The sequence below is a fragment of the Palaemon carinicauda genome, chromosome 41 (assembly GCF_036898095.1).
Source record: "Palaemon carinicauda isolate YSFRI2023 chromosome 41, ASM3689809v2, whole genome shotgun sequence".
Classification (NCBI taxonomy): Eukaryota; Metazoa; Arthropoda; class Malacostraca; order Decapoda; family Palaemonidae; genus Palaemon; species Palaemon carinicauda.
In genome coordinates this window covers 1,461,448-1,482,572 of record NC_090765.1, presented here as the reverse complement: position 1 = coordinate 1,482,572, position 21,125 = coordinate 1,461,448, and the positions used below count along the sequence as shown (strand labels likewise).

Here is a 21,125-nt window from a genome sequence, read left to right as displayed (position 1 = left end):
CTCTCGCTCAGAGAGCAGAGCTCTTGTATGCTCCCTTGACCAAATTCCTCTTCCCTTCAGAGCTAGTGAAGGACTTATCGGCAGCTATTATGCACAAGCAACGTAAGATCTGCTTACAAAGGACTGCGAGGAAGTGCTTCCGACTAACCTTTTAGCCTGGAAGGAGTAGAAAGCTCCTCCCACGTGTCAGCCCTTTCGTGATAGAGCTTGTCTAGCAGAGGACAGAGAATGGCTGCTGGAGGGCAACCTCCTAACCCCAAACAGCAACAGCAACCGAAACCCAAAAAGTGAACTCAATCTCCAGACACAAGTATTCCACTACTGGCAGCAGCTCTTCAAGAGCAGGTTAACCAGATGCTGTCGAATTCAGCCATAGAAGTAGTAGAGGACACCTTTTCAGAGGGTTTTTACAACAGACTTTTTCTAGTTTCAAAGAACTCAGGGGGAAGGAGACCTATTCAGGATGTCAGTCCCCTGAACAAGTTTGTCAGCAAAATAAATTTGCCATGGAAACTTCTGCGTCAGTCCTAGCAGGCACCAGACAGGGAGACTGGATGGTGTCTTTAGATCTGCAGGACGCATATTTCCACATCCCAATACACCCGAACCACAGAAAATTTCTAAGATTCATGTTCCTAATAACTACTTATCAGTTCAAAGCACTCTGTTTTGGACTGAGCACCGCTCCCTACGTTTTTTACCCGAGTGGTTACAAACGTGGCTCACTGGCTACATCTAAAGGGAGTACGGATATCTATGTATCTGGACGACTGGCTACTCAGAGCAAGGTTGCAAGAAAAGTGTCTGGAGGCTCTTCAAATTACAATGTCCTTGACGCAACAGTTAGGTCTATGGGTGAACCTGGCCAAACCTCAACTGACACCCTCACAGAACATCTTTTACCTGGGGATGAGAATTCACTCAGTGGTTTTTCGCGCTTTTCCAGCCCCGAAACGCATTCTAGATTGCCTAGTAAGGTCCGACACTTCCTAGACATACCGTCCTGCTCGGTGAGAGAATGGATGAGTCTCCTGGGTACCCTCTCGTCGATAGAACAGTTTGTTTCCCTGGAAAGACTTCATTTACGGCCTCTTCAATTTCATCTTGCAAATTTTGGACGAGAGGTCAAAGTTTAGAAGAGTGGATTCCAATTCCTCTGGGGATCAGGAATCACTTGAGTGGGTGGGACGATCCCAACAAACTCCTGGAAGGCCTCGAACTTTATCAGAGGAACCCCGACCTAGTGTTGTATTCCGACGCCTCAGACATGAGGTGGGGTGCAACACTGGGGAAGGCTGAGATATCAGGTCTGTGGGAAGAGTCTCAGAGGGAATGGCACATAAACATCAAGGAGCTAGTGGCCATTCACTTAGCACTAATATACTTTCAGGAGGAAGTCCAAGGAAAATTAGTTCAGGTCAACGCAGACAACACCTCAGCGTTGGCCTACATCAAGTAGCAGGGAGGCACTCGTTCAGACTCACTTTACGAGGCTGTGAGAGATCTACTACTGTGGGCGAAAGCGAGGGACTTGACCCTGATAACTCGCTTCATAGAAGGGGAAAAAAAACTTCAGGGTGGACCTTCTCAGCAGAGGAAGACAAGTTTTAACTACAGAGTGGACCCTACATCACGAGGTGTGCACCAGCCTTTGGATGTTGTGGGGCCAACCCTCGATAAACCTCTTCGCTTCACAGATGGCAAAGAGGTTGCCAGTGTATTGCTCTCCAGTCCCAGACCAGGAAGCAGCTGCAGTGGACGCTTTTCTCTTGGACTGGGGGGGACCTAAACGTGTATGCTTTTCCACCTTTCAAGATTTTGGACAGAGTCCTGAAAAAGTTAAAGGAATCGGTTAACGCCCGCATGACCCTGATGGCTCGGTTTTGGCCCATGAGACCTTGGGTTGCAGAAGTGATGGAGTGGCTGGTAGATACCCCCAGAACGTTACCAAGTCGGAGCGATCTACTCAAACAGCCACACATAGAGAGGTACCATTTGAATCTCCCCGCTCTCAATCTGACTGCCTTCGACTATTGAAAAGCTGGCAAGAGCGAATTGCTTTTCAAGGGAAGCTGCATGAGCTATCGTGAAAGCTAGAAGGACATCCACTATTAGAGTTTACCAATCTAAGTGGGACGGGTTTAGAGAATGGTGCAGGACTAACAAATTTTCCTCTACCAGTACCTCTACAGTATAGCCCAAATAGCAGACTTTCTGTTGAATCTGCGAACAAAGAGAAGCTGGCTGTACCTACCATCAAGGGTTACCGCAGAATGCTAGCCTCCGTCTTTCGCCACAGACTCATTGACGGGTCAGGTAACAAGGATCTCTCGGATCTCATTAGAACTTTTGAGACCGCTAAGAGAAAGGACAATCCAACCCCTCTTGGAACCTAGATGTAGTCCTGGCCTTTTTGACCTCAAGTAGGTCTGAACCCCTTGACAAGACTTCTTAGAAGGATCTTACCAAAAAGATTCTATTCCTAGTTGCATTGGCTACAGCCAAAAGAATAGGAGAGTTACAAGCCATCAGCAAGAAGGTGGGCTTTAATGGAGACAATGCAGTTTGCTCCCTTCAGCTAGGCTTTTTCGCCAAAAACGAGAATCCTTATCGATCTTGGCCAAGATCTTTTACCATCCCAGAGCTATCTCACTTAGTTGGACGGGAGAAGGTGAGAGGCCTTTGTCCAGCAAGAGCTCTGAAATTTTATCTGCACGCATCCAAACACCTGAGAGGACAAGCAGACAACCTCTGGTGCTCAGTTAAAAAGCCTTGGCTTTTTTTTCATTAAGGATTTGATAAGGGAAGCTCATCAGAATGGTGAGGAAAGAAGTTTCCCTATCCTTAAGGTAAAACCACTTGAGGTTAGAGCTGTAGCAACTTCTATGGCTTACAAGCACAATAGGTCAATGAAGTTAATTTTGGAGGCTACTTTCTGGCGAAGTAAATCAATGTTCGCAGACTGTTATCTCAAGGATGTCCAGACACAATATGGAGATTGTTGTTCCCTGGGTCCTTACGTTACCTCTGGCGTCGTAGTTGGAGAAGGATCTACTGCCTCTTCCCTATAACCTTTTTTATTATATACCCTTACTTATTTTCTTGTTCTTGTGTTCACAGGCTGTCTGTGAAGGTTGTTGCAGCCTTCCACAGTCTGGGATGCAAGTCAAGTTAGTTTTTTATGGTGTGTGTTTTTAACTTTGGAGTAGTCATTATCCATGGCTATACCAGGTTGGCAAGAGTGGAGGTCTAGCCATGCTAAGGTCGAGGACCTTGTGGCAGCCCCACAGAGACTTTTACAGCCCCCTGGGTGGATCGCTGAGTCTCTTAAGGAATACAGGCAAATGAGGCAGAATAACTATGAAGCCAGCTTCCTTATCAGGTAAGAACCAGATTATTGGTACTACTAATTTGTAGCTATTAATATTTATACAAATTCCCGATGGGATGAGGTTTTCTACCCACCACCAATGGTGTCAATCAGCTATATATATATGTAACTACCAGGAAAGTTACATATTTAAAAATGGTATTTTTATCATAAAATAAATTTTTAAATATACTTACCTGGTAGTTACATATATAAAAGGATCCTCCCTCCTCCCCTCTGGAAACAGGGGCATGGAATTTTAGAGGAATGTTGGGAATGGTTCCAGTTACCTATGAGAGATGGCACTCATGTATGACCACCTACTCTCCTGGCGGCGATTGCCGCAAAATTTGAATTTCTACCGTTCGTGCGACGAAACGCGGGATTAAGCTATATATATGTAACTACCAGGTAAGTATATTTAGAAATTTATTTCATAATAAAAATACAATTTTTTAGTGAAGCAAGGAGTGTCCTTCAAGCTTTAGAAGTTTTTAATTCTAGTAACTCTTTAGTTTTAAAGGTTTTAGAATGGCTTTTTATTATAGGACTGAGAGATATTATTGTTCAATTTTGTTAGGTTCCACCACATATAGGTGTGTCTGGGAATGAGAAGGCAGATTTACTGACGAAGAATGCTGTATCCTAGTTGCTACCAAGAAGGTATCCCGTTCGCTGTAATGATATCGTACATACCATTAAGAAATTGTTTATTGATAATTGGCATCAGCACTGGGATAGTCTAGATGGCAATAAAAATGAGAGAAGTAACAAATGTCATATCTCCTTGGAGGTATGTCATGATGCCCTGAAAGTGGGAGACGTTTGTTTATTGTCTCCGCATTGGTCACATCTGTTTATCGTCTCCGCATTGGTCACACTCGGTTGTCACAAGAGTTTCTGCTAAATAGCCAGCACCAACCATATTGCGACAACTGTTTGGTACCCTTGACAGTGAGGCATTTGTTGATTAAATGCCCCACGTGTAGTAGTGAAAGTAATGGATATCTGCTTGTGGCTCAAGGTTATAATGGCAGGTTCATCCTTGCCAAGATTCTTGGACATGATGTGTCATACAATAATACAGTAGTGGTATTTTTAAATTTATTTCAGATGCAGGGCTTCTGAAAGCTGTGTAACTGTTATAAGGATGTTTTTGCTTTTATTGTTTTAAACTGAATTGATATTTATGCCGCGGGGGCATAAAAATAATTAGAATAGCGCCAACGTTATCCCTGCGTGTCGTAAGAGGCGACTAAAAGGGACGGGACGACGGGGCTGGGAACCCCCTCTCCTGTATCTACATCCTGTGAGACATTGACAAAGAGATGGAGCTGGGGGGAGAGTGACTGCTCCCCACACTCTAGTTTTGGGGTGTTTGAATGTGCGTTGATGTAGTACGATAGAGAGTTAAAGATGTGAAATTGGAAGTATGTTTAGGAATAGAAGGATGGATGTATTGGCCTTGTGTGAAACGAAGATAAAAGGAAAGGGTGAAGTGATGTTTGGTGAAATGTCTGGTAGAGTGTCTGGGATTGAAAGGGGAAGAACGAGAGAGGGTGTGGCTTTATTGCTGAGTGAATGGATGACAGGTAAAGTAGTGGAATGGAAGGAGATATCTAGGTTAATGTGGGTAAGGGTTAGGTTGGGTAGGGAATGTTGGGCGTTTGTCAGTGCGTATGGGCCAGGTAGTGAGAAAAGTGAAGAAGAGCGGAATGAGTTCTGGAATGAATTAACTAGGTGTGTAGAAGGATTGGGTAGAAGGAATTATGTAGTTGTCATGGGTGACTTAAATGCTAGAGTGGGCGCTGGAGAGGTAGAAGGTGTCATTGGGAAGTATGGCATACCAGGTGAAAATGAAAGTGGTGAGAGACTGGTAGATATGTGTGTTGAGCAAGAGATGGTGATAAGTACCTGTAATAGCTTTTTCAAAAAGAAAGATAAAAATAAGTATACATGGGTAAGAGTGGCAAATGGAAGAGTAGTAGAAAGGGCATTAATGGATTATGTGTTGATAACTAAAAGAATGTTTGGAAGATTGAAAGACGTGCACGTGTTTAGGAGTATGGCTAACGGTATGTCTGATCATTTTTTGGTGGAAGGAAAATTAGTTGTAGCAAAAGAGTGGGGGAATAGAGTAGGTGGGTGTAAAAGGGAGCTAGTGAGGGTTGAAGAGCTAATAAAACCGGGGGTAAAAAGTAAATATCAGGAAAGGTTGAAAATAACATATGACGAAGTGAAAGTAAGAGAAACTGGCAATTTAGAGGAGGAGTGGAAGTTAGTAAAAGAAAATTTTGTTGGGATTGCAAGTGATGTGTGTGGCAAGAAGGTTGTTGGAAGCAGCATGAGGAAGGGCAGTGAATGGTGGAATGAAGGAGTGAAGGTAAAAGTGGAAGAGAAAAAGAGGGCTTTTGAAGAATGGCTGCAGAGTAATAGTATAAAGAAGTATGAAAAATATAAAGAGAAAAATGAGGAAGTAAAGCGCAAGGTACGTGAGGGAAAGAGGGCAGCTGACCTGAGGTAGGGTCAGGGATTGGGTCATTCATATGAAGAGAATAAGAAGAAGTTTTGGAAAGAAGTGAAGAGAGTAAGGAAGGCTGGCTCAAGAATTGAAGAGACAGTGAAAAATGGAAATGGAAGGTTGTTAAAAGGAGAGGAGGCAAGGAAAAGATGGGCGGAATATTTTGAAAGTTACTGAATGTTGAGGATAATAGGGAGGCAGATATAATTGCTGTTGCAGGTGTTGAGGTGCCAGTGATGGGAGATGAGAATGAGAGAGAGATTACAATAGATGAAGTGAGGAGAGCACTAGATGAAACGAGAGTAGGAAAAGCGTCTGGTATGGATGGTGTGAGAGCTGAGATGTTGAAGGAAGGGGGTGTGACTGTAATTGAATGGTTGGTGAGATTGTTTAATGTGTTTTTTGTTGTCAATGGTATCAGTAGATTGGGTTTGTGCATGTATTGTACCACTATATAAGGATAAGGGAGAAGTGCATGAGTGTTGTAATTCAAGAGGTATCAGTTTGTTAAGCGTAGTTGGAAAAATGTATGGTAGAGTAATGATTAATAGGATCAAGGATAAAACAGAGAATGCAATCTTAGAAGTACAGGGTGGTTTTAGAAGAGGTAGGGTTTTTATGAATCACATTTTTACAGTAAGGCAGATATGCGAGAAATATTTAGCAAAAGGTAAGGAAGTGTATGTTGCGTTTATGGATGTGGAGAAAGCGTATGATAGAGTTGATAGGGAAGCAATGTGGAATGTGATGAGGTTATATGGAGTTGGTGGAAGGTTGTTGCAGGCAGTGAAAAGTTTCTACAAAGGTAGTAAAGCATGTGTTAGGATAGGAAATGAACTGAGTGATTGGTTTCTGGTGTGAGTGGGGCTGAGACAGGGATGTGTGATGTCGCCATGGTTGTTTAACTTGTATGTTGATGGAGTGGTGAGAGAGGTGAATGCTCGAGTGCTTGGACGAGGATTAAAACTGGTATACGAGAATGACCATGAATGGGAGGTATATCAGTTGTTGTTTGCGGATGATACTGTACTGGTTGCAGACACAGAAGAGAAGCTTGGCCGATTAGTGACAGAATTTGGAAGTGTGTGTGAGAGAAGGAAGTTGAGAGTTAATATGGGTAAGAGTAATGTTATGAGATGTACGAGAAGGGAAGGTGGTGCAAGGTTGAATGTCATGTTGAATGGAGAGTTACAGTACTTGAGGAGGTGGATCAGTTTAAGTACTTGGGGTCTGTTGTTGCAGCAAATGGTGGAGTGGAAGCAGATGTATGTCAGAGAGTGAATGAAGGTTACAAAGTGTTGGGGGCAGTTGAGGGAGTAGTAAAAAATTGAGGGTTGGTCATGAATGTTAGGAGAGTTCTATATGAGAAAGTGATTGTACCAACTGTGATGTATGGATCGGAGTTGTGGGGAATGAAAGTGATGGAGAGACAGAAATTGAATGTGTTTGAGATGAAGTGTCTAAGGAGTATGGCTGGTGTATCTCGAGTAGATAGGGTTAGGAACGAAGTGGTGAGAGTGAGAACGGGTGTAAGAAATGAGTTAGCAGCTAGAGTGGATATGAATGTCTTAAGGTGGTTTGGCCATGTTGAGAGAATGGAAAATGGCTGTCTGCTAAAGAAGGTGATGAATGCAAGAGTTGATGGGAGAAGTACAAGAGGAAGGCCAAGGTTTGGGTGGATGGATGAAGTGAAGGAAGCTCTGGGTGATAGGAGGATAGATGTGAGAGAGGCAAGAGAGCGTGCTAGAAATAGGAATGATTGGCGAGCTATTGTGACGCAGTTCCGGTAGGCCCTGCTGCTTCCTCCGATGCCTTAGATGACCGCGGAGGTAGCAGCAGTAGGGGATTCAGCATTATGAAGCTTCATCTGTGGTGGATAATGTGGGAGGTTGGGCTGTGGCACCCTAGCAGTACCAGCTGAAGTCGGTTGAGTCCCTTGTTAGGCTGGGAGGAACGTAGAGAGTAGAGGTCCCCTTTTTTTGTTTTTGTTTCATTTGTTGATGTCGGCTACCCCCCAAAATTAGGGGAAGTGCCTTGGTATATGTATGTATGTATCAAATAATATCGGTGTCAATGACCTTAGATAACAGGAAGCCAGACAACTTATAATCAATCAATCAATCAACCCTCCTCTAACTAGTGAAGGGTCATTGGCACCTTGTGTTTAATGTTTGTGGCTGGATTCCAGCTCTAACAAAACAATACTATATCCATAGTAAAGAACTTGGGTTTGTATAATTAGGAAAAATACAAATTACTTCCAAATTTGTAATTTTATTTATCATTGAAAGTTTTCTTTTGTATGCTTATTTCAGAAAGATGGAGATGTTAATGAAATATTTCACCAAGCTAGTGACAGAGCAGATGCTGATACTCATGATAAAGGTTGGTTATGAATATATTGTATGTTTTAGAAAAGAGGTATGTTGAAAATGTTCTGAGAAATGTAAAGAATTTCCATAAATACTGCCTTACAGTTGTAAGGTATTAATTCAGGAGTGTTAGTTTCATGCCCTTAGAATGAATAATAATTAAGACAACTCACTCTCATTGCCATGTTCTCCCTTTTTGTCCAGTCAACACATCATGTACCCTACAGGTATGTGTATGTACTAGACCAGATACTGTTGCTGTATATAGCGCTAGTATAAATTGAACCTAGGTGCATTTGTATAATGTACAGATTTATTTTGTCGCATATAATATTTATTTTGTCATTATTTTTCTTTATTACATTTGACCGACAGTTTATTTCAGGTTCACTGTGGGGAATACATCATACATTTTTGTCAGAACCAGATATGCAAAATATGTATAGGTCATTTATTTATTGCTTTATATATTTTTGGTATACAGTACAGTACATATATGTTACCTTATTTTGTTTGAGCACAATCTGAAGGGAGGATATCTCTTTTTATTTAAAACAAGATTAAAAAATCCAGCATGAAAGCCAATTAAAACTCAATCAATGATGAAAACTACTAGGTAAAGTGATTCCAGAACATTCCCTACTTGATTACCAACAAACAGCATTTCTTTAGTCAACCAATTTCGAAAATGTGGTTTTTCTAACAGAAATACAAATCTTCATCCTTTATTATGAGAATTGATTCAGGCAGTGCTTGAACTTGGCAGTTAAAACTAAAAAGGAGCTGCAGGCAATAGCTGGTAGTTAATGGCCGTTGGAGGGGAGACCCTGCCCCTCTGCTGGTACATTGAACAGTCCCTTTGATTCCTGCTGCTGAATAGCACAGATTTACTTTTGTCGTCTCTGCAAACTTGCTATTTAAAATTTTCCTGTTCCCGTTAACGACACTGTGCTATGCCTTTGGACTTAATCCCTCAAAGTGGAATAAACTTTAGCATCCTATGACATTGTACTTGGGTCTGAATTTGATCGGTCAGCTAACATTCTGCCTGAGTCAGACTTCCCTAATTATCCAAGCCCCCACAAATTTGGAAGAAGACTGTATCGGGAGAAAAAATCTTTCCTTTCCAAAGGGAGGCGATCTTTTTATTTGATGTGCGTGCTTGGAGACATATTGCTCGCGAGTGCGTGCAACAAACGAGGTTTAGACTTTGAATCATTGTTTACTAATGCACGCTATAATAACTGAGTTTTAAACATCTGACTTACCCGGTACTTATATATATAGCTATACGTCCCTGACGTCCGGCAGAAATTTCAAAACTCGCGGCAATCGCAGATTGGGTAGCCAGGTGTTGTTCTTGTGAACAGTACATGGCTCTGTATTTATTTGTTGATTTTAGCCCCGTTCGGTGTTGATTCTCAAATTGGGTATCAATAACATTCCATGGTCCTTTTTGTAGTTACTTTATTATATAAACCATGAGCCCTTGATTGAGTATAACTGAAAACAAAAGAAAAAACTTTTAGGCTAATGCCTACGAAGCTATTGCTACATGTCCTTCAAAACTGGTAGGATGCCATTGGCTATATCAAAGGTACAAATAAAAACATAATATCAAAAAAGTACAAAATACATACTATAAGCAAATTAACGTATCTTACCACAATTTTGGGGACTTAATCCATTAGACATACATGAAGAAATCCATGACAAGCAAGTCACATTTCATGTGCTTGAATCTGAGGCAGCAGTTGTTGTGATTGTTTACTTCTACCCAGTAGAGCGGGAAGTACCTCATCCACCTTAGTAGAATGTATTTTAGTATTGTTTCAAAACTCAAGATATAACTGGGTATGCTAATGACAGTAACAATGGCTCCCCTAAATTGTGATAACAATTTAAACAAGAACTATACTATTGGGGAATGAATATGAGATTCTTTACAAACTGTAAAATCACAATATACAGGTTAGTCCATTCTGGCGTCAATGACCTTAGATGTCAGGATGCCTGAAAACTTTAAATCAATCAATCAATCCATACCAAATAAAAATATACAGTACATAATGACTTAAATGCTCCCTGATGGGGACACCCCTGTTGTACTTTCTAATAACATTACAACTGAATGAATAGGCCTTTCTAGAATTGTAGCTGTCTTGTGGCGTTTACCATTTTCATCAAGAAAAGGATCTGCTACTAACAATTTAATTTTTCTAACATGGCCAGCTTCATCTGCGTTTGTTTCTAATACTCGGCCTAACATCCACTTGTTGCGAGGTAGATTATAGTCTTTGATTAAAACTATATCATCAATTTCTACATTCCTTTGAGGCTTTAACCACTTTTGGCGTATTTGTAACGATTGTAAGTATTCTCTTTGCCACCTTTTCCATAACTGATTAAGAAGACATTGTACACGCCTCCATTTTTTCTTTGAAAACATGTCCTCTTTTACAAAATTACCTGGAGGAGGCAAGACTACCTTAGACTTCAATGTCAGAAAATGATTAGGTGTCAAAGGTTCTACATTTAAAGGATCATTCAAGTTATCTGTGGATAATGGTCGTCCGTTTACAATATTTTCTGCTTCAGTCATGAATGTTCTCAAGGATTCATCGTCTAAAATTTTACTATTGTTAGATAGCAATACATTCAAAATATTTCTAACAGATCTTATTTGTCTCTCCCAAACACCACCCATATGACTTGCATGAGGTGGGTTCATTTTAAATGTTATAAAATCACATTGGTCCTTTAATAATTCATTTTTAATATTTTCAACATTAATTTCTTGGAGGCACTTTGCAAACTCTTCTCTTGCACCAATAAAGTTACTACCTTGATCTGAACGCAGTTGTGGGCAATGGCCTCTTCTACAAACAAATCTCCTATAAGCATTTAAGAAAGAGTCTGTACTGAGAGAATGGGCAGTTTCAATGTGTATTGCCCTAGTTGACATACACGTAAATAATAAACCATACCTTTTGAGCTCTTTTCTACCTTCCTTAATTATAAATGGACCAAAATAATCAACTGCACTGTAAGTGAATGGAGAAGATATTCCTACCCTATCCTTGGGTAAATCGGCCATCTTCTGTGTAAGAGTATCATGTCTAATTTTTCTAAAAGTTACACATTTTGATATGTTTCGCTACTAAGGATGATCCACTTATAATCCAGTAACCACTAGATCTAATTTCATTTAAAGTTAAATCTCTACCTTGATGGTGTACTTTATTATGATAGTGACAGATTATCAATTCAGTAATATGACTATTCTTTGGCAAAATTACAGGACATTTTACATGGACATCAAAAGTACTTCTGTGTAATCTACCACCCACTCTTATTAAGCCATCACTACCAATACATGAATCAAGCTTGTACAAATTGCTAGATTTCCTTAAACATTTATCAAATTTGTTATTGCTTATACTTAACAACTGATATTCATATTGAAAAGCTTCTCTTCGGACTAATTTTATAATGGTAACTTCTGCCTTGATTAGCTCTTCTACAGACACATGAACATAACTCAGTATATAATGATTTCTGTTTCAATTTATCAATAAACCTATTACATAAAGCTAATGACCTTCTGGCACGTGTCCAATCTGAGAAGTAATTAAGTCTGGTAAGTATGGTAGCATAATTATTATCATCAGTGTTAATTGCCAGTGACACTTTCTTTAATTCTGGATCTTCATCTGCAACTTCAAATGAACATAAAGTTTCATTATCAGCATTATCATGTTTTAAGAATTCAGGTCCATGCCACCCCATATAGTTACTAGTCAGATCATGAACAGACATGCCTCTTGAACATAAATCAGCAGGATTATCACTTGAGGAAACATATCTCCATTGTTCAGGTAAGGTGTGATTTCTGGTTTGCGCAACTCTGTTTGCAACAAAAACCTTAAACTGTTTACATTGATTAGCTATGTATCCAAGAACAATTGTACTATCTACCAAAAATACTTCTTTACTAATATTGACCTTCAACTTCTTTTTTTGAGAAATAACTCACCTTCACTGATGCTAATGCAGCAGTGAGTTCTAACCTAGGTATTGTGAAAGTTTTCAAGGGAAACACTCTTGATTTAGCCATAACTAACCTAGTATGTACTTGTCCATTTGCATTTGTCATTCTTAAGTATGAACATTGACCATAACCCTTCTCACTAGCATCAGAAAAATGATGCAATTCATAGTCTATGACATTCATGTTGGCTGGTTTATAACATCTCTCAACTTTAATCTCTTTCAATTTGGGTAATTGACGTAACCAGTTTTCCCATTCAGTAATAACAGTTTCAGGAATAGGATCATCCCAGCCAAGGTTTTGTTTACATAGGGTTTGCAAAACTTTCTTACCTGTAAGAGTGAATGGTGATATCATGCCTAGAGAATAAAAAATAGAGCTAACTATGGATAAAACATTCCTTCTAGTACTAGGCCTTTGAATGGGTTTGACATTAAAATTAAATGTATCTGTTTCAGTACACCACTCCATACCTAATATTCGTTCCACTGACAATTTATCTTTCGTTAAATCAAGATTCTTAACTGATTGAGCAACTTCATCAGGACACATAGCCTTTAAAATTTCAGCATTATTGGCAACAAATTTGTGCAAATGGAAACCACCCCTTTTACATATCATCTGACTGTCTTTGGCTAAGTTTATGGCTTCCTCCACTGTAGCTACAGACTTTCAGCCATCATCCACATAAAAGTCTTCTTTAATGAACTCTGCTGCTTTTTCAGTAGTTTTATCCTTAAATCTATCAGAAGCAGCTTTCAAAGCATAGTTTGCAACAGATGGAGAGCTTCTAGCACCAAATAGATGAACAGTCATCCTATATTGAACAATGTCGCCATCTAAATCATGGTTATCAAACAACAGAAATCGTAAAAGATTCCTGTGTTCTTAATTTACTAAAACTTGGTGATACATTGCTTCTACATCACATGTAAATGCAACAGAATTATTTCTAAATCTACACGAAATACCAGCTAGACTATTTGACAAGTCTGGTCCCTGAAGTAAACAATCATTCAAACTTACATTTTTATACATAAAAGAGCAATCGAATACTAGTCTGATTTTGTCAGGCTTTCTGGGATGGTAAACCCCATGATGTGGCACAAACCAAACCTTTCCATTAGTTAGGCTTGTTTCATTCAAAGGAACCCTTTCAGCATAACCCTTATCAATCATATTCTTCATGAAATTTATGTAATAATTTTTCATGCTTACATTCTTCTGAAGCTTTTGTTTTAAGTTGGATAGTCTTTTCTGTACTACTAACTTATTATCTGGGAACTGAATACCACCTCCTTTGAGTGGCAATGGAATTTTAAACTGTTTACCGTCAATAATCTTAATACCATTAGTAACAAATTCAATTAACTGTCTTTCTTCTACTGACAAAGCTACCTCATCGGCACTAACATTACTTATGAAATCAGATTCAAACATCTCTCTGACATGATGAGGCTTATACACTTCTTTTACTTTGGTTGGTGCTGTAAAAATTTCATTTGATATCTTGGAATTTATTTCAATTTCTTCAACCACAGTTCTATTAACAACATCACTTTCTCTGACCGTAGGGCTCATATCCAGACCCAGGAATGATTTCTAAAGGTTTGACAGCTTTTATACAGTTTATACCTCAATGTTAGGATTATACTCTACTAGCCTTCCAGCAATTTTCTTAAGATGAGGCCATCTTAAAGCTGAAAATTTTTAAATATAAAACTTACCCGCTGGTTATATAAAAGAGCTGAAGTCCCCTGACGCCCTGGCAGAAATTCAAATCTCGCGCTATCAAAGATACGGCAGGTGTACCAACCGCACCCTAGCGGTAGCTCAGGTGGAACAACACACCATCTCCAGTTCTTCTCAATGCCGTCATAACTGGCTGACATATAGAAGTTCGCTCTCGTGGTTTTAACTCTCTTGGGAAGTTGTTTGGTGATGTACAACGTTCTTTTCTGAGTTTAAGCTATCGTTAATTGTTTTCACTTGTTTCTAGTCTTGAAATCTTTTTGTTTGAGATTATCTTTATTGATATTTCCCTTACTTTTTGCTCGTCGGTCTTTCACGTTACCATTCAAAATGGCCGACTCCTCCCCTGCTCAGCGTAGGTGTGTTAGTGAAGGGTGTCGTACTCGACTTCCTAAAGGATCTATTGATCTTCATAATTTTTGTGTGAAATGTAGGGGTAAATTTTGTTCATTTGATGATAGATGTAATGAGTGTCTTTCTTTAACTGATGATGATTTTGTAACATACGATCGTTATGTTAGGAGACTAGAGAGAGATAGAGTTAGGCGTAGTTCTTCACGATCTGTGGATAGAGCCTTACCTAATGTTAATGTTCCTAATCCTATTCCTTCCCCCGTGGTGGTAGATCAGGAACCTACTATGAAAGACATGTTTACTGCTATTTTGACTCTTGGTGAGAAAGTTGAGTCCTTAGCAGCCGATAGAAATACGATTTTTTCCGAATTAAAGGTATTGAAAAACTGTGATCCTGTCGGAACTGTGGAAAGTGTTTCAGTGTCTGATGTTGGTGTACCGAAAAGTCGTGACTCTCTCGGTATTGTGACAAGTGTTGCTAATGTGTTTAGTGTTGCGGAGGGTGCGTCTGCACAATCTTGTCGTTCACCTAGCCTAAGACCTCTTTCGAGCTCTCGAACCCATGGGAGAAGTAATGTCGAACGGCTTAAGGGAACGAGAAGCGTCATCAATCGTGCAGACGTCCCCTCGAACGTTCCTGATTGCCGTAGCTCAGGTCGTTCACCCTCATCGTAGGAAAGGTGAGGTTCATGCGTTATCCCCGTCTTCCGATGAAGGGTCGGGGAGTGAGATCTGGCGTCGCGCGTCAAGACCGCTTAAACGGACGCATGATGTTTCACAGCGTCAGGAATCGCCTGTGCGGCCAGGATGTAGTTCGTGGGGCTCACCGGAACGTTTCCGTTCTCCCATCGCTTGCACTCCGGCTAAACATCCAGATCACCGTGTTCGTGTGGATATGATTCCTTCCGACTCAGACCTTGTTACTATTCATGCACCCCCTCTTCCTTCAGATTGGCTTTCTTCGCCCGAAATACGTGGTGACGTTGGTTCGAATATTCCTTTAGGGAGTTCTGTTGATCCTAAATGGTCTATGCTTGTGACTATGAAGGAACAACTCTCGTCGTTGATGGATTCTTATCAACCAGTTGTTGGCAGTATGTCTGGGCGTCAGGTGTCACACCAGTTATCGCACAGGCGTTATGAAGGAACAACTCTCGTCGTTGATGGATTCTTATCAACTAGTTGTTGGCAGTATGTCTGGGCGTCAGGTGTCACACCAGTTATCGCACAGGCGTTCGATGGTCTCTGGTCTTGACAAGTTATCGCTTAGGCGGTCTCCCATTCATAGTATCCAACGCCAGGTTGATTTTGATGAGTCGCGTCAGAGAGGTTTGGTTGACCGGTTTTCGCTTTCTGGTGGTATGGATGAACATCGGCGTCGACAAGTGGACGAGACGCGTCAACGTTTTGAAGTAGTGGATCGCCCGCGTCAACAACTTGTGGACGCGTCGCGTCAAAACATCGATACGCAGCGTCGACATCTTGACAGCTTTGATCGTTCGCGTCAACAGTGTTCGGATTCTACGCGTCCACTCAGCGATCTTCGGCAGTTGCCTTCTGATTCCAAGCATCATTCTGTTCAACAGCAGTCGGATTCTAAGCGGTCTAGGCAGTTGTTAGTTGAAGAAGATCGTCTACCCGTCCATGTTTCGCATCAGTCTACTTCGCCTTCTCCCCGTCAGGTGGATGCAGATGTTGGCTTTGACAGGCAGTCCCATCCAGACTTTGTTCCTCCAGTTCAGGCTGCAGCAGTTGCTGCACTGCCAGAAGACGAACTTGAGGAAAAGTCGGATGAGGATGATCCTATTGAGGAAGTCTCTAAGAATGAGGAGGAGAAGCATTATCAACATGCTGTGGATCTTCGCAAGTTTATGTTGATTCTTACTGGAATTTTCCCGGATCAGTTTACTCCTGTGGCCCCTCGTTCTCCGCCTTCTGAGTTCATCTTAGGTAAAGCTACCAAAGTCCCAGTTTATACCAAGATGGTTCTTTCTCGATCCTCTAAACGGGCCTTGAAATTAATGGGTTCCTGGTTGGACTCTAAGAAATCTTTTGGCAAGACGGCCTTTGCCTTTCCACCCGCTAGGTTAGCTTCTAAATCTAGTGTGTGGTACGAGACTGGTGAAGTGTTGGGCTTGAGTTTTCCTTCGTCTGCCCAAGGGGATTTTTCAAGTTTAGTAGATGCTTCTCGTCGTCTTGCCTTAAGGAAAACGAAGATTTGGTGGTCCATTCCAGAGTTCGACCATTTGCTTAAAGGTCTGTTCAGGGCCTTCGAGGTGTTTAATTTCTTAGACTGGGCTCTGGGGGCTTTGAGTAAGAGGGTCTCAGATATGATGGAAACGGACACTAGTGGACTGGTTCATTTGATGTCCTGCTTGGACAAAGGTGTGAGGGATGGCTCCAACGAGCTTGCTGCCTTGTTCACGGCTGGAATCCTCAAGAAAATGGCCACGATGTGCTCTTTTCTCTCTGCAGGAGTGTCTCCCTACCAGAAAACGGGCCTTCTTTTCGCACCTTTGGCTAATACCTTATTTCCGCAGGAGTTGGTAGGCGAAGTGGCTACTGCCCTCACGCAGAAGGCCACGCATGACTTGGTTACTAATACGACAAGGAAAGTTTTGCCATCGTCGTTTTCCTCTCGTAAGCCTAAGGAATCCTCTTCTGGTTTTCGACCTCAGTCGTTTCGTGGGAAGTCCTCTGGAAGAGGCTCTTTCAAACCAGAAGGAAGGAAGCCTAGAGGCAGAGGGGGCAAGTCCGGCCGAGGTAAAGTCTGACTGTCCTTTCCTTCAGACAGCAGTGGGTGCCAGGTTGACTCGCTTCTGGGAGGCTTGGGAGAGGAATGGAGCGGACCCCTGGTCCGTCCAAGTGTTAAAGGAGGGTTACAAGATCCCCTTCCTGGCAAATCCTCCTTTAGTCACAGATCCGGTGGATCTTTCGCCCAAATACAGAGAGGGACCCAAGAAGCAAGCCATGCGCCTTCAGACGTCTCTTTTATTAGAGAAGCAAGCAATAGAGGAAGTGCAGGATGTTACGTCTCTGGGGTTTTACAACCGCCTTTTCCTAGTACCCAAGAGTTCCGGGGAGTGGAGACCGGTTCTGGACGTAAGTGTGCTAAATGGTTACGTCCAAAATTCGACGTTCACTATGGAGACTCAGAAAACAGTTCTGGCAGCTGTGAGGAAGGACTATTGGATGTTCTCTATAGATCTTCAGGACGCCTATTTCCACCTTCCGATTCATCCCAGCTGCAGACGTTATCTGAGGTTCATGGACGGAAACAAGGTCTTCCAGTTCAGGGCTCTTTGTTTCGGACTCTGCACGGCTCCTCTATTGTTTACCAAGATCATGCTGAATGTGGCAAGCATGCTGCATTCGAGGGGAATCAGGGCTTCTCTGTATCTGGACGATTGGCTGATAAGTGCCTCCTCAGCCGATTCTTGTTTGAAGGACCTCAAGATGACTTTGGATCTCTCCAGAGAACTGGGCCTCCTGGTGAGCTCGAAAAAATCGCAACTGACTCCATCCCAGGAGATTCTTTATTTGGGGATGAAGATTCACAGTCGGAGTTTTCGGGCTTTTCCGTCGTCGGTGAGAATCCAGGCAGCCCTCCTAAAAGTTCAAACGTTCCTGAAGAGAGATCTTTGCTCTGTAAGAGATTGGATGAGCCTTCTGGGGACTCTCTCATCATTAGAGAAGTTCGTGACCCTGGGGAGGTTGTACTTGCGTCCTCTTCAGTTTCATCTCAATCGCCATTGGAGGAAAGGGGACAACCTCGACAGTGATTGCATTCCCATCTCGGTTTCCATCAAGTCTCATCTTCATTGGTGGTACAACAAGCCCAGACTGAAAGAAGGCTTGTCTTTACTTCAGAAGAGCCCAGACCTCGTGTTGTGTTCCGACGCCTCCAACTCGGGGTGGGGAGCCACTCTAGAGAAGAAGGAGCTTTCGGGGACTTGGACGGTGGAGCAAACATCTCTCCACATCAATCAGAAGGAGCTTTTGGAAATTCATCTGGCTCTCATAGGCTTCGAGAAGCAGATCAGGGGCAAAGTGGTCCAAGTCAATGCGGACAGCACGACAGCTCTGGCCTATATTGTGAAACAAGGCGGGACCCACTCTTGGCCTCTGTACGAGATTGCAAGACTGCTTCTCGTTTGGGCAGAGGAAAGGAAGGTGACTCTTTTGACTCGATTCATCCAGGGGGTCAACAATGTGAGCGCAGACAGACTCATCAGGGAAGGTCAGGTTCTCTCCACAGAGTGGATTCTGCACCCGGACATCTGCAAGGGTCTTTGGCGGTTATGGGGTCGACCTCTCGTGGATCTCTTTGCCACCGCAAAGACCAAAAGGCTGGAGTGTTACTGCTCTCCGGTTCCGGATCCCGAAGCCTTGCACATAGACGCCTCTCTGATGAACTGGTCACACATGGAGGTTTATGCTTTCCCTCCGTTCAAGATTCTTTACAAAGTGATTCAGAAGTTCATTTCCCACGAAGAGACCAGAATGACACTGATAGCTCCGTTCTGGCCGTCAAGGAGCTGGTTTCCAGAGATACTGGAATGGATGGTGGATTTCCCGAGAAGCCTTCCCATGAGACCCGATCTTCTCAGACAACCTCACTTGGCCCAAAATCATCTAAACCTCCGAGCTCTACGTCTGACTGCCTTCAGACTATCGAAAAACTCGCTAGAGCTAGAGAATTTTCGAAGAAGGCAGCCAAGGCAATTGCGAGGGCAAGGAGGTCTTCAACCATCAAGGTGTATCAGTCCAAGTGGGAGTTATTCAGGGAGTGGTGTAGGACTAACGCGATTTCCTCTTCCAGTACCTCTCTTACCCAAATAGCAGATTTTTTCTTGGACCTTAAATTTAAACATAACTTCTCGTCATCTACTATTAAAGGTTACAGGAGTATGTTGGCAACGGTTTTTAGACACAGGAACCTAGACCTTTCTAATAATAAGGATCTACAAGATTTGCTTAGGTCTTTAGATACGACCCAGAAGATTCCAACAGCTCCCCTTGCCTGGAATTTGGATGTTGTCCTTAAATTTCTCATGAGTGACAGATTTGAGCCTTTACACTCGGTTTCATTTAAGGATTTAACCTTGAAAACACTTTTTCTGGTTACCCTTGCCACTGCTAAAAGAGTTAGTGAGGTACACACTTTAAGCAGGAACATTGGTTTTCGGAATGGAAAAGCCATTTGTTCTTTGCAACTGGGGTTTCTGGCCAAGAAGGAAAACCCTTCTCGGCCATGGCCCAAATCCTTTGAGATTTCTAACCTTTCTGATTTGGCTGGCGGTGAATTAGAAAGGGTACTCTGTCCAGTTAGAGCGCTACGGCTTTATGTGGACAGGACTAAGAATCTGTGTGGTAACTCAGACGCTCTGTGGTGTGCAGTTCGGAAACCCTCGATGCCCATGTCTAAGAATACCTTGTCTTTTTTCATTAGATTGTTGATTCGAGAAGCTCATGCTCAGTGTGATGAGTCGGATCAGAGGCTTCTCAAAGTCAAGACACATGAAGTCAGAGCGGTAGCGACTTCAGTGGCCTTTAAACAGAACCGTTCTCTGCAAAGTCTGATGGATACAACATTTTGGAGAAGTAAGTCGGTTTTTGCATCCCATTATTTGAGAAATATTCAGACTCGCTATGAGGACTTTTTTACGTTGGGTCCTTTTATAACGGCAAATGCGATAGTAGGTGAATGATCTACCACTACGTTCCCTTTTTCCTAATACCCCTTTTCTATCTCTTGGAACTCCTTCGTTATGGTTGTTTGTGGAGATTGGTCGTCAGTCTTCCGCAATCTTTGATTTGGTTAGGTGGTCAATTTGTTCCTTGAGTGCACCCGGAACAAGGGTATTGGTTGAGGTTCTGTCATGTTATAGGTGGTTGTACCGTTTGACAGCTCCTAGAGATTTTCAGCCCGAGTGGATTACTGGATCTCTTAAGGATAGCGGACGAAATGAGGCAGAGTATCACTGCTGTCAGCTTCCTTATCAGGTGAGAACCGCTTAAGTTTATTGTATGTAACCCTTAAGTGAATTTTCTATATGTAGCTGTCTCTGACCCGCCACCAAGGGGTGTCAATCAGCTCTTTTATATAACCAGCGGGTAAGTTTTATATTTAAAAATTATATTTTCATGATAAAATAAATTTTTGAGTATGGTTATATAAATTTAACACCCACCCTCCTCCCCTCTAGAGACTACCTATGGTATGGCTATGAGGCATGGAAGAACTGGAGGTGGTGTGTTGTTCCACCTGAGCTACCGCTAGGGTGCGGTTGGTACACCTGCCGTATCTTCGATAGCGCGAGATATGAATTTCTGCCAGGGTGTCAGGGGACTTCAGCTCTTTTATATAACCAGCGGGTAAGTATATTCAAAAATTTATTTTATTATGAAAATATCATTTTTTAGAGATTTGTGCTCTTCTTGCAGGAATAGTTTTTCTAGAGTAGACACATGGTAAATTTACAGTACTATTTTTATTTATGCCCTTCACTGATAAACCAAATACTTTAGTACTTTTTATAGCCTCTTCACCTAGCATAGCCGCTATCTTGATGACAGAATTTTGGCCATTGACATTCATATACCTTAGGACACTTTCTTTGATAAAACAAGCATCTGACTGATCATCCAATACTGCATATACCATGACCTTATTATTTGTATTCCTATGGCTTAACCAAACAG

At 41.9% G+C, this 21,125-nt stretch overlaps 1 protein-coding gene across 1 annotated transcript in view; it reads left to right on the top strand.

Moving 5' to 3' along the window:
- LOC137632220 (xylosyltransferase oxt-like) overlaps positions 1–21,125 on the top strand; it is a 570,606-nt gene that overhangs the window by 201,186 nt on the left and 348,295 nt on the right. Inside the window, exon 2 of the mRNA XM_068364103.1 lies at positions 8,207–8,276. Coding sequence (XP_068220204.1) covers positions 8,207–8,276 — 70 coding nt within the window. The remainder of the gene's footprint in view (positions 1–8,206; positions 8,277–21,125) is intronic.